The sequence below is a fragment of the Falco rusticolus genome, chromosome 13 (assembly GCF_015220075.1).
Source record: "Falco rusticolus isolate bFalRus1 chromosome 13, bFalRus1.pri, whole genome shotgun sequence".
NCBI lineage: Eukaryota > Metazoa > Chordata > Aves > Falconiformes > Falconidae > Falco > Falco rusticolus.
In genome coordinates, this window is record NC_051199.1 from 3,800,609 (window position 1) to 3,814,271 (window position 13,663).

The 13,663-nt window shown below is 39.4% G+C and overlaps 1 protein-coding gene across 5 annotated transcripts in view; it reads right to left on the reverse strand.

Annotated features, from left to right (window-relative positions):
• STAG1 (stromal antigen 1) overlaps positions 1–13,663 on the reverse strand; it is a 199,687-nt gene that overhangs the window by 93,189 nt on the left and 92,835 nt on the right. For 4 of the 5 annotated variants that reach the window (XM_037406291.1, XM_037406290.1, XM_037406289.1 and 1 more), the window contains exon 6: positions 1,438–1,514. In XM_037406291.1, coding sequence (XP_037262188.1) covers positions 1,438–1,514 — 77 coding nt within the window. Of the gene's footprint in view, positions 1–1,437; positions 1,515–6,248; positions 6,369–13,663 lie in introns of those variants that run through there. The other variant, XM_037406293.1, reaches the window with a different exon arrangement.

Sequence of the window (13,663 nt, forward strand, 5' to 3'; positions counted from 1 at the left end):
TGAACAGTAATATAAGCTGCTCTTATTCTAAAAGCTTGTATCTTGGCAGGTCTTTTATTGTGACTATGACATCCTGCTAAGCACAGGCCAACCTGAAATACTATGACTAGCAGTATGAACACAGGTCATTTAACATATAACATTAAAAAGGCCATATAACAATTATAAACTTACTATGCTGGGATCATCTGATATATGAACATTGGAAAACTGCAAAAAATTCTAAAATGTTTTTGACTATTAACAGGGTACGAGTTCATTCCAGATTTCAAAATATTCACCAGGTTGTGGTCTAAGACTAACAATTTCATGCTTTCGTACTAAAACCCACAAATTCTTTCACAGATCCACTCAAGTGTTAAAGGCAGAAGCTAGAACGGAAACTTTCTGTTAGAATTGTAAAACTTGTGAAAAGTTTTAGGTAATGGAGAAAGAAAGCTTACGTACCAGTAACTGTTAACTCTTTGAGATATGTTGCTTATATCTACACTCATACTGTCACAAGGAAAAGAGTTTTTTCCTCCTTTGAGAAAAAACTTTGACTGTTTTAAATTTTTTTTTGAGAAATACTTTCTTCCGTCAACTGTGGGACAATCCTCCCTCAGGCAAAATCAGCGTTCTTCGGCTTTTGGACAGTGCCGTGGCCATTTTATTTTGTACAGTGGGGCCAGACTAAAGACAATATCCAATTCTGCTTTTAAATTACACTAGCAAAAATTCACTGCATTGCATTAACTTTGATTAGGTGATGTTTTAAGAAGTCAAACTAATTCTGTTAGAATGTAGCATGAATTGATACCATCCTTTTGATTGTCACTGTACACCTACATTTTATTCCCTGTACCTTATCCCACCAGTACACAAAAGCCCTGACTGAATACCTGAGTACATCAAAAGGAGCGTTCACATGGCCATTGTTAAGTATATAGTTAAATGTTTTGTTGTTCAAGGCCATGAACAAGATGGACATTTTGCAGAGTAAATCCTGAAAAACACTAGTGCTCATTTTCATAGCTCTCCTGCTTAACTTTTTGAATCACAGCCTTGGCATTCCATCTAGAAGTGATCACAAAGAGACACTGCTGTGATAGTACACTTACGCCCTTAAACTGGCTAATTCACAAATTTTCCATACCAGTATTTCAGCATCCAGGGCCTACTCAATCCACAACACTGAGTTTGCAAGATAAATGACTATAACTACCTTTTCCAATTATTTTATTACTTTTTGAGTTTCATTATTCTTCTTTCCTAAAGCTCATGCTGGCTTGTTATTCCTCATCCACCAGTTTAAATCGCTGCTTTGCTTGACAGTACAATTTCTGATACTGAGACATTGCTTATCCACTGGTTTCTTGCCCACTGCATTTTTATATTAAAAGAAAAGTATATTGTAATATCTTTTGTAATTTTAAAAGAACTATTTGTATACTATACCTCATCAAATTCTTCTGTCATTTTCCTTATGATTTCTGCATTTTGCATGTTCCTGAACATTTCAATTCTTACAGTACCTGTAATGTAATGAAGGAACAGAAGAAATTAACACAACACATTTTCTGTTACATTAAAGTATCAATGTTTTTCTGGTGCTAAACTTACAGCTTAAAAATATGTATGAAAGGGTATATAATGCAATAATAACAGGAATGCATTGAACAAAACTGCCTCTTGAAGAAGTGGGTAAAAAAACCACAATCACCTGTCTTGAAAAGTGCTGTCAGACTAGGAGTTAGCAAAATTTTCCATCTTTTTACAACTGAGTGAGTGTGATACAGAAGTGATAGCAATGTAGGACTCATGCCATGTCTGCACAGTGCTTTTAATTTTGTTTGCAAAATAAAATGAAGACCATCTTTCAGTTCCACAGCCACTGCTAGTAATTCCCCACTTTTTACGATGAGTCACCTGGATTATAGATATACCATGACCTCTATGCAGAGACACAGTAGTGGGTTTCAAACCGCTTAGCTCAGGACCAGCACAGCTTATTGACACAGCCACAGCATTGTGGGAATGAGCTACAGCACCTGCAGACTGGAGCTAGCACAGCTGCATCATGTGCTGCTACCGTCAGCAAGCTTTTCCAAAACTAAAGGCTCCAAAGGGCTCAGTCAAGATGTGAGCCAGCTCAGGGCCAAAAGCAGCAGTTGTATCTGTTGTTCCTTCATCTGATTATGCCATTCCCCCTTGTTATGCAAAGAGTGAAGCTGACAGGATTAACTTTTTACTGTAAATTGAACAAAGCCAACAAAATTGAAAGTATAACAACACAACAGCAATAAAATTCTTTTGACTTGATCTTCAATTCAATCAGTATAAAAGAATAAAATATTTTATACATTATTGCCTTTGCAACTAGGTGTTGTCTAAATATCCAACCATGTAACACAAGTCGACATAGAGAACTTTTTTTTTTCTACCGCACAATCTTCATTTGACTATTTCACAATCTTCATTTGTTAATGGAAGAAATGCAGAAAAATTAAGCAAACTGCAAAGCTACAAAATCCATCCCAATGTCATTAACATTACAAAGAGTAAGTGTCCCTGCTTTTGCAAAAAGTTCAAGTGGATTAATGATCTACTGCATGGCTCCAAAAATTCACGCCGTAATAGAAGCAGCTTAACAGCTAATAGTATTAGTTTCTATATAAAGGATAAATAAAGATAATTTAAATGTACTAAATATTATGAGAAAGTTTTAATTCTGCTATTTTATTCCTTGAAAAATAAGCATTAGAAGCATATGCATTTCAAAATATGCAAGCACAGTTAGAGCACACCAATCCTCTAAGCCTCAGCAGGGGTACTGTTTTACAACACAACTTGAATATTGATTTCTTGAATTGATTTTGCTTCTTCATGAAATAACACTTACTTTTAGCCATTTCATATCAGATAATGCCATCAACCTCAGTTCTAACAATGACAATTTAAGTCTGTGCATGATAATTTCCATATTATTAATAAACAATTAGTAATGCAATATATTAAAACTAGAAACCCAAGAGAATACTACCATATGACAGTTGAAGACCTATTTTATCAGTTTTGATATCATCTGTACATGCAGCTACAATTTAATGTTTCCCCCAATACTGGAATTTTTGAGTGAAGCAGTTTTTACATTATGTCTCTAAGTACTAGTGGACAGCTATTCCTGGAAATTCACCTCAACTGCATTAATACCTTTCTCCCACTGCATGCTGCCATCTGTTGCTCTTCTCATTGGCAATATAACCCTCATCAAATAAGTAACCACTGATCTTCGTTGTTCTGTTTTTTGTAGCCCTGATTCTAATTTTATTCTTTAATATTTATGACTTCTGTTAATAACCTTAAATAGCTTCCATATAATATATAAAGATGTCACTTTGTCAGAAAAAGTAAAAATACTATAACTAAAATTCCTTGCTAATGCCCCACATGCAATTCAAATTCTCAACTTCTTATAATTCTGTTCTGGTTCTCTGTATTTTTTCTCCCTGAGGATATGGAATGCAATTATACTGTGGTCATTATTATTTAGTGCCTCAGACAGTTACTTCTGAAATGACCTCCTGCATGTTACTCCACAGTTAAGCCAAGTATTATTTTTCCTTGACCAACTTCTCTTGAGGTTTCTCTGACAGAGGGTGGCTGTTTAAAGCACAGCTGCTTTAATTCAACAACTCTGCAGATGCAGCAACAGTGCTCAGAGAAAGCTGATGGCTCACACCGGATCCATACGCACCAGCCATGTCCCATCAGACAGCAAATCGTACAGACTGCGCCACAAGACACGTGGAACCTGCCCACTGAATTGGCCAACGGGACAGGCTACAGACACAGGGCTACAGGCCATGGGCAGTTTCTGTGGATTCGTGGAAAGGCTTTTTACCTTCCCTGACTAGAACTGAGACAGCATCATCTATGTCTCCTGGGCACTTCAGGATTTCCACTGATCACTGTGCAGAGCTATTACAGGTGAGGCTAGTGTAGATTCTACATATATCTTCCAAACCAGCAACAGTTCATTTCTCTTGGAGCATGAGGCAGGGGCATGCACAGGATGAAACAAACTCTTGACATCTCCTGGGGACGCCAGGGTGGACAAGAGCTCAACACTGCCAAGGAAGTGTTAGCAAGCATTTAGAGGAGTGAAGATGAACAGCACTCATCAATCACTGTCATGTCTCATTCTTTCCCCCACTTTTTATGACAAAGTTTACTGGAAGTCAGGTCAAGCAAAACGAGCATTTCTACTTATCTGGCAGTAGGTAACAGCTTTGGCCTGACTGCTTTTCCTGCTACCACCTTTCTGCCACCCAACCAAAACACAACCCTGTCTGTTCTTCTGGGAAACTGAATTAACACTCCGTAAATATGCTACAAAGACTCTGCTCACAATACATTTCATGGTGTCATCACAACATATCAGCACTGCAATGGTCAACATTGTTCAAATTCATAATTTTTATGATTAGTGAAAAGCTAAGCTCTCTCATTTTAGAGTGAATCCTTAAAACATAGCAGATTTTTTATAAAATAGAGTTGAAGGTGTGGAATGCATTCCTGTGTCTCTACCTTACTTACGCTGCTACTAGTCTTTTCTAAATGGAGTTTTACCTCTATCATGAAGCTCTCATTCTGCATTTAGTGGAGGATTTAAATTGTCCTAGTCCATTAACAAATTGAGAAGCCTGATCTACTTCAGTACTAAGTTCTCAGTTCAAACTTAATCACAAACATTGTGGGTATTTTTTTTTTAAAAAAAATCTTCTTGCTGACATGTAATTACATTTCCTTAATGACAAAATTCCAGTTTAACTTTCAGCTAGGACAGATACCAATTTAATTTGTTAATAATTAATCATGTCATCCAACCCAGCTTTTAAAAGTGAAAAGAAAAAAACCATATAGAAGACACAACATTATTTCAACAACAGAAGATTAAGACTAAAAGGGTCTTTATAAAATGGGATGAATACACTTAAAAAAAACAACAATGAAAAGCTGTGCACAAAACAAGATACAATGTTTCTAGGAGATATACCACAGGCTCAGTGGCTTCAGAACATATTTATAGTGAGAAGACTACCCAGTTATAATAGTAAGCCCTGCAAAAGAAAAGTAACAAAAAAAAATCCCCAAGAGCTCTGTAAGATATGTAAGCTTTCAAGGCTGAGCAACAACCAACCTTTCATACCAGGAGTAAAAGAGGGTACTCTTTGGATGCAGGTTGTTCCATGACTACCTGTCCTCCCCTGAAACAGAAGGCACTAACCACTGCTGGACAGCAAGGAACACCATCATTCCAACTACTACATTCCAGTGTAGTACATGGAGCACCTACAGGGCACATGCATACATGGCCCACTGCATACGGCAATTCTGGTATTTCTATAGGGAGGGGAAGCTTATGTAACAGAAAGAAGCGCTGCACGTGGGCTACTCCAGCTATAATTGCCCGCAGTCATTTAAGCACTATTAATGAAAGCAAATTACTCACTAGTAAATGGACTCTTGAAATCTAAACTACTGACAGTTGGTAATAAATTATATAGTCTGTAGTACACTAACTACGCTATGTAGTCAGTTTTAATGTCTGGTACCTTTATTCACAGAAGCTACAGAGGTAATTTTGTCCCTTCTCTTTTGAACCACCTGCCCAAACTGAATAAGCTGCAAGAAAATTGCTTCTGGGAAAATTGCAGCTCAGGGCTAAAGTCAACAAATATAAAGTAAGCCCACAGTCTTCTGTTAAAAAAGGATTAATTGTGAGTCCTTAAATTCGTGGTGACTGATCAGTATCTCTCAACCACACAAATTGGAAAAACAGTAACCAGAAGAAAGATTTATAAAGGCATCAAGAGAAATACGCTAGAAGATTTGGACTGGAAGGTATCATATGAAAAAGGCAATGCACTCCTTTGCATTAGCTGAAAGTCGATAGTTAGGATCAGAGCACTGGTAAGTGATCTTGACTGTTGAAAGGTCAAGAGAGGGCAAGTTTAATAAAGATCTTCCAAGGATGGATGATGATTACAGAACTGCTGGATGGGCACTATTTCCTTCCCTTGATATCATTCAATGTGCATTTCCTATACCTCTATCTCCACTTACTATTTAGATCATAAAACAATCCACTTCAATGTCCATAAATGCAATTTTTAATTGTCTCAGAAACGTTAGTGACAAATCTCTGTATGAAAGATGATAAACAAAGACTGAAGTCAAACTATAAAGAGCACATTATTTCTCACCGCTCAACTTGGGTCGTGGCACACTTCTGTAACACTTCATTTACTGTTCCCAGAAGAGAGCTGCCTGAAACTAACCAGAAATTACTCACACCAGTAAGAAAGTTTATTTTCTGTAGCTTGCTCACAATCACATAGGAACACTGAAGTAGATCTTACCTCACTGGAATCAATAGGTGTTAATCATTAATCTAAATGGAAGCAGTACTGGGACAGCTGAAGCACATCCAAATAGATTCCGAGACTCCTAAATCCCATCAGGGCTCCTAACTTCCTATTGATTTCTATGCTTGAAAACCGAAACACTTTACTGAAACCAGAAGTCAGGATTCTAGAAAAGTCAACCTAAATACTTAGTTGAATTTCAGCTTTCACAGCACATGCAGGAATAGAAGACTCTTCTGTTGATTTATTCCCCAATTCTTCCTGTTGCATGGACTCTACATTGCCCAATTTCTGTCGCCAATGAAGCGGTATTCAAAAGCCAGTATCTCCCTAAAAGACACAGCCCTAATTCACCCTTAGAATAGCTTTAGATGGTGAACTCTTACTGAATGAATCAGCAAGAATCCCAATAGGAAAAAAAAAGGAAAAAAAATACAGCCTCATGCAATTAAAACTGTATCACATTTAGAATCACAGGCAACTGTTATAAAGAATTCTAAAGGTTCATGTAAGTCCACCCTCCTACAATAAAACCAAAACCAAGCACCCATTAGTTCCCAAAATGTTTTCAAATGTATTCTGTGAAATCTCCCTACAATGTTAAACCCCTACCATTCACATGATACACAGTATAGACAGGAAAAACATATTCTCTTGCTGCAGTCCAATTCTTTAATTGACCTTCTGCTTATTAACTAACATACCAGAATATAGTTCTGTTACCCTTAATTTTGTTTTTCTTATTTTATGCATTGCTCCGATTTCGTCCAACATGCTTCGGCAATTCATGAATATTTACCTTTAGTTCTTTGGGTTTTACATTCCATTTTGATTTTCAGACCACTGCATAGCACATGATTCAAACAAGTTGTTCTCTTGCTATAATTCCTATTCCTCCTTTGCTTTAGGTTATTTTGCACTTGACTCTTGAATATGGTTTCTTTTTTGGAACAGGAAGCTCCTCATTTTTTTTCCTTGGCTCTGCTACCCATACAGACTTGTACATCTATTTTTTCAGTATAGCCTCTTCCTCCTTTGAACATCATTACTGTTGTTTTGCCCTTCATATTGCTTTCACAGAACTAGGAATATTATTATTCTAACAGCTGAGGTCATTTAAGTCACCATCCCAATAATGAGAATTGCCTCTAGCAGAGAACGTTTTCCATTTGTGTTCTCCATCTTCTGTATCAAAAAAATGTCACTACCACACTGTAAGAACTCACTGGACAATCCTTAACTTGCTATTCTACTCCTTGATGAGACCTTGCCAGTTTAAATCCATTCATCTCATAACCTATTATACTGTACATCATATGACCCACATAGGGATCAAAAAACAATGAAGCTTTTGTATCTGGCCGCCTTGTTTTGATGGCTCATAGACGTCTACAGAAGAAACTCCTGGCTTCTCTCCCCTGTCACTGGCTAGGCATCTTCAAGAAAGCTATTCTAGATTTCAGAACAGATGTAAATGTTACACAGGACAAGAATTCAGTGGCAAGCATTTTCCTGAATTTTCAGATCTTGATTTTGCTAAAAATCCTTCCAAGCAATTTTCCGGAATTAGATAAAGCCCAGAAAAAATATTCCAGAGAACTGTGTTAGCCCCACTTTGAGTCTTAAGTCTTAAGCTGTATGAGAGACATATGAATAGAAAAGACTTCCACCAGAGAGCAGAGAAAAGGACAAATTAATTTGTTGCTTGTCATCATGGACAGACACTTGAGGGTAGAAATGTCTTTCTCTATCGCAATGTGATGTTAAAGCTGAGAAAAACTGCAACAAAATTTAGGTTCTGGCATGGAGGAAACTGGCCGTTGCAGTCCTTTCATCCTTCTTAGGGCCCTTTTGTGCTCTCTCCTCCCAATGCCTGACTGCCACCTACAGTTCCTCCTCTGCGCTCATTACATGTCCAACGATGACACGCACGTATAACGTACAGTCATAAACTGAGACAGAAAGAAGCACCTTGAATGGGACCACTACTAAAGCATTTTAAATTTTACGCCTCCATGATACAAAGCCCAGAAATCCATTATTGCTCTGGTTTATGTAACTCAAACATAAGCAAGAAAACACATTTTTCTTATTATCATACAAAAAATTAGCTGAGCTGTTTCTGCTGGCCATTTACAACTAAATTCAGCCTAAAGGAAGATGTCTTGCTCAGTATGGAAACTTCAATGTGATCTCTTAAAGTTTACTAAAATGGAACCAGATGATTAGGCCTAGTCAGCAGAGGCAGGTCCTGCCTGGCTGCCCTGATCTCCTTGTGGGACAAGGTGACCCCCCTGACGGGTGAGGGACAGGCTGCGGGTGGTGGCTGCCCGGGCTGGAGCGAAGCCTTTGGCACCGTCCCCACAGCATCTCCTGCAGCCACCGGCTGCTCCCGGCCGGGCCGGGGGGGCTCTGCGCGGGGTCAGGAGCTGGGGGGCGGCCGGGCCAGGGAGCGGTGGGGAATGGAGTCACATCCCGCTGGCGCCGGGCACACGGGGGGTTCCCCAGGGCTCAGCGCCGGGGCCCGTCCTGCTGCGTGTCTGCACCGCCGGGCTGGGCGAGGGGAGCGAGTGCCCCCTCAGTCAGGGCAGGGGGCACCCAGCTGGGGGGGGCTGAGCTGCTGGGGGGCAGGGGGCTCTGCAGGGGGGCTGGGCAGGCCGGGCCCAGGGGCCGAGGCCAGCGGGTGAGGGTCGGCAGGGCTCAGCGCTGGGCTGGGTTAATGGTTGGACTCAATGATCTTAAAGGTCTTTCCCCAACCTGAATGATTCTATGATTGAACCAATCAGTAACGTTGATAGTGCCAAGAGCTATAAGGAGTATCAATAAAGGCAGTCAAAAACATCAGTAAAGCTGGATGGACTTACTAGTTGTTTTGACTATCACAGTGCTCACTGCATGAAACAGTGGAATTTTAGTGTCTAATCCTTGCTATTTCTGATACCCAAATTGAAAGACAATGGTTTCCTTTTTAGAGTGAGCTATTCTACATTACATTTAGAAATGCAAGTTCTGAATGAGATCAGAAGTTGATAACTATGTATATAACTAGTGCTTCATGTGATTTGAATTGTTCATCTCTTTCCAAATGTTATTTGATCCAGAAGGTAACAGTGAAGGTAATGATTCCCTTGTTACAGGTATAGGAAGAAATCCATTGAAGACTTAGAAATTTTTACAAAGATGGCAATTATTTGTGCCAATGACTTTTGCCAATCCAGTTACTTCCCCTTGCTGCAACAACAACAAAAAAGTACACATTGTTATAGTAAAAGTGATAGGATCTTTATGTCTACTGTAAAGAAATCAAGTCCTATGAAATTCCTAAGCTTCAAACGTGTGAGAATTTGCTACTTGCTTGAACTATCCTGTCAAAAGAAAAAATAAAAGGGGAGGGGGCGAGAAAAAAAAGAAAAATAAAAAAGAAAAATAAAGAATCCAGGAGCGATCCAAAGAACTACATACCACTACATCCGACTACTGTGCCAGACTGGAAGCTGATGTACTACAGAACTGGTGGGCCTATTCAAGGGTTGATATTATTTTTGTGAAGTAATGCTTCACAGAACCCTTGGAGCTCCATAGGGCATTAATAAGCAGCTAAAAGTCATACATTTATGCAACACATACATTTTCAAAATCTTATAATGATCTCCCTCATTTAGTTCTTAATGAAGTTGATATGCAATAATAAAGAAAATTCTCAGATTAAAAGACAGGAAAGCAATGATAGCAAAAATAGTCAGTTTGAGAAGGGAATGAACCTATCAATAGGTCCTTCTAAGCATCGCTGTTGATAAAAATATGTTAAATAGCAGATAAAAATGTTTTGAATGAAAGATTAATAATGGAGCAGAAAAAGTTTGCTGGTGACAGAATTATTTAGAACAGCTAAAATTAAAGCTGAGAGCCACCATTGTCAAAGGATTTCACAGTAATGAAATTGGTAAAATGGCAAATAATGTTTTTCAGGAAGCATGCTAATTCCACAAACTACTAGTAGAAAAAGAAGTAGGCCGACATATAGAGCGTCAAAAATAGTACACTTCATGTGTTCAGGCCTTAAAATTTCGATAAAGCAAACTTCCTTACTCTGAGTTTAAGGCAGATAACACTGTTTTGATATGGCTCTACAGTATTTGCATTTGGTAACTCTAAGCTGCTTTTCATCTTGATGTTAATGCCACTGACTGAGTAACAGAAGCCAAATAATTAATAACTAAAGCCACTAAACTTGCAATCTAGTATTTGTACTGAATTATTTCAAGAAATACATCTTTTCATGCTTTGATGGCTTGAAATAGTAATGCTCATAAAGTACCCACCTTTTTGTCAGATAACTTCACACTTGAACAACAGCACATTACATGAACATGAGTAAAAGGCTCAGGAGCCTTTGCTACCTCCAAGGCAGCACTTTGCTCCTATTATGCCTTAAAGCTTTTGTGCTTGGAAGCATCCACAACTGCAGTTATCTAGCAGCTGTATCCTGCCCTGCATTGCCTCAATTCACTCTGGCTGAATGAGAAGCCTGTGATCAAGGAGGACACTTCACTCGATGAGAGGAGAGCACTGACTCCAGCATATTCTTGGGTTTAAGCTCCTCTGAAACTTTCCAACTGTTTACTTAGCACTGGTTCCAAGATTCATTTCTGTGAGCACTACTCATTGCTGCAGTTTCCTGCACATGTGCTGTAAGGGAACATTTGTTAAGAAAAACATTCCTTGTGGATCTGGTGAGACAAAAACTAACATACGGATTTTTGTATCCAGCAATCAGCACTAGGTGTTAGGAAGAGTGCAAGTACAAGTCATCACTGGATGAATCTTGCATTTGGCAGCAGTTCAGGTTTTACCTGAACTGCAAGCTGTTAAGCCACACTGTGACTTATTAATTAATTAATACCTGCTACTGGATCTATCATTTCTTAATTAGTTTGTATTTTTCACCTCCACAGAACTGTGCATCAATGAAATCTGCAGTTTAGCTCTATATTCCCTTAAGAAGGTACATAATTCTGTTTTTAAAGCTGCTGCCTGATCATTTTATTCGATAAGCTTGGGATCTTCACTTGAAGAGTGAATAACTTCCTCTGCTTGCCCTTCTTTTGCTTGAGTTTTTCTCTCTAATTTTGTACATCCTTTTAGAAATAAACTACTTTCAATGCTCAAGATGCAGATACAATGTAAGTTTGAGAGATTATTTTTTTCTTTGTTTCTAATATATATACACATAAATTTGCCCTTTATTTCTAATTAACTTTGCTTGGCAGTGCTCTGAGAGGCAAAGAGGTTGTATTTTCAAATTATTCACAATGACAGCAGGCTCCAGAAGTACACATTACTAACTACAGCTTACCACTGCATACGTGGAACCACACTTTGGCTGCATGCTGTCAGAAGTTACTGAAATCCAGCAATATAAACACAGGTAGTCTGGAAGTAGAGCTGCAAGTCAAGTGTAAGATACAACAATGTAAATATTTGAAATAAGTCCGTTTAGGTATATCTACTCTTTCAGAGCGCTTTTATCCAGGCCTGTTTTCACATCTAGACTCACCCATCACCTGTTAACATGCAACACACAAGCTTCCCTCTGCAATGAGGGGCCCAGTGTGGGCCTAAGCTCTTCCCTCTCCTGGGTGGGGATCTTATCTGTGTGTGCGAGTACCTGATGGGGGGATGCAAGGACAACCAAGCCACACACTTCTCAGTGGTTCCCAGTCTCAGGAGAAGAGCCAGACAATCCAAAGATGAGCACACTAATAGAGTCTAACTGTGTAAGCATTTTTGCAGCCAAGGGTTCAGTAAAACTATTACTGCCATTGCTAACCAGAGGCCACAGGCATTGTAACTGTGCCTGTGTTCACTGCACCCTAGTCCTGGGCTGTTAGGCTAGTTATCAATGTTTTATGAGTACCTGCTGTGTGCACTGAAGCTTGGTACCAGGTGTCTCTTGTTGTAACGCACAGTTCAGCTGTGGGATAATACAACAGCAAAGACCTTGAAAATACACCACCTGTCTGATAAGCTGATTTCAGCTAAGATGAACCACTTTGTACCATTATTTTGCACTTCTAATGCACCAATATACTCTCTTTATACTTTTACAACATTTCATAGCAGTTACAATAAACCCCAGAGCAGTTTTAAAAATACTGAGTACTCCTTGAAGGCAAAATAATGGATTTCTGTTCCACCATACTGCAAGAGGCTTCATATACTACCGATTCTTTATTACGCATTCTTCTGGATAGCTAAAAGGTTTAATCCACCAATTTTGAACGTAATAAATAGATAATTATTATTTTTAAACAGATGGCTTATTCCTGTTCAGTTTTGTAACATTTTTACCAAGTGTTTGCCCACACAAGGACAAACTCACAGCTACTTACTTTCCTTAGAAGCCTAGAATTACAAAATAATTTCACTTGGCAGGATTACTGACTGCCATCTAGTCCAAACCCTTCCCAAGCAGGGCCAAGTAAAGCAGGCTGCCCAGGTGAGTTCTGAGTATGTCCCAGAACGACGATCCCACAGCCTCCCTGAGCCTTTATGCCTCCAGTACTTGACCACCTCATATCAAAAATGTTTTCCCTTACGTCACACTGGAATTTCCCATGTTTCAACTTCCATCTACGAATGGTCGTCCTATTGCTATGAAACTGCATGCAAAGTCTGGCTTCACCTTCTCTCTAGTCTCCCATTACTTGAAGAGAGCAGTAAGATCTCCCTTTGGCCTTCCGGTGACTGAGCAACGCTGTTCTGTCAGCTCCCCCACAGAAGCCCTTCTGCAAATCCAGACTCTTAACCATGTCACATTTATCCACATTTTGTGCTTCAAAGAACTTCAAGCTCTCTTTCACAGAAACCATCCACCAAGGATGTTCATTTCAGAGTCCACCCCAGGACACCCACTGCCGCAGCCCTGCCTGCCTTCCACTTCTGTGAAAGTGCCTGTCCCACCTCCAGGTTCACGCTGACAAGACAGCTCAGCCGTGACCCACAGACGTACTGCCAGTCTTCAGCAACCCTTCACACAGGTTTTGCCAAAGGATATTTTATCAGAGAAGCAAATTTCTTGTTAGTCAGTATCTGCATTTCTCTCAATACATAAAAAAAGCTCCATAAAACATGGCACCTCCACTCACCAGGAAGTTAGGAGGCGAAAGACAACCACAGGAGGATTATACGGCCAGGGTCCACCCTCCTTCCCTCACTCTTTCTGCTTCCCCTGATGCAGTATTGATCCTTGC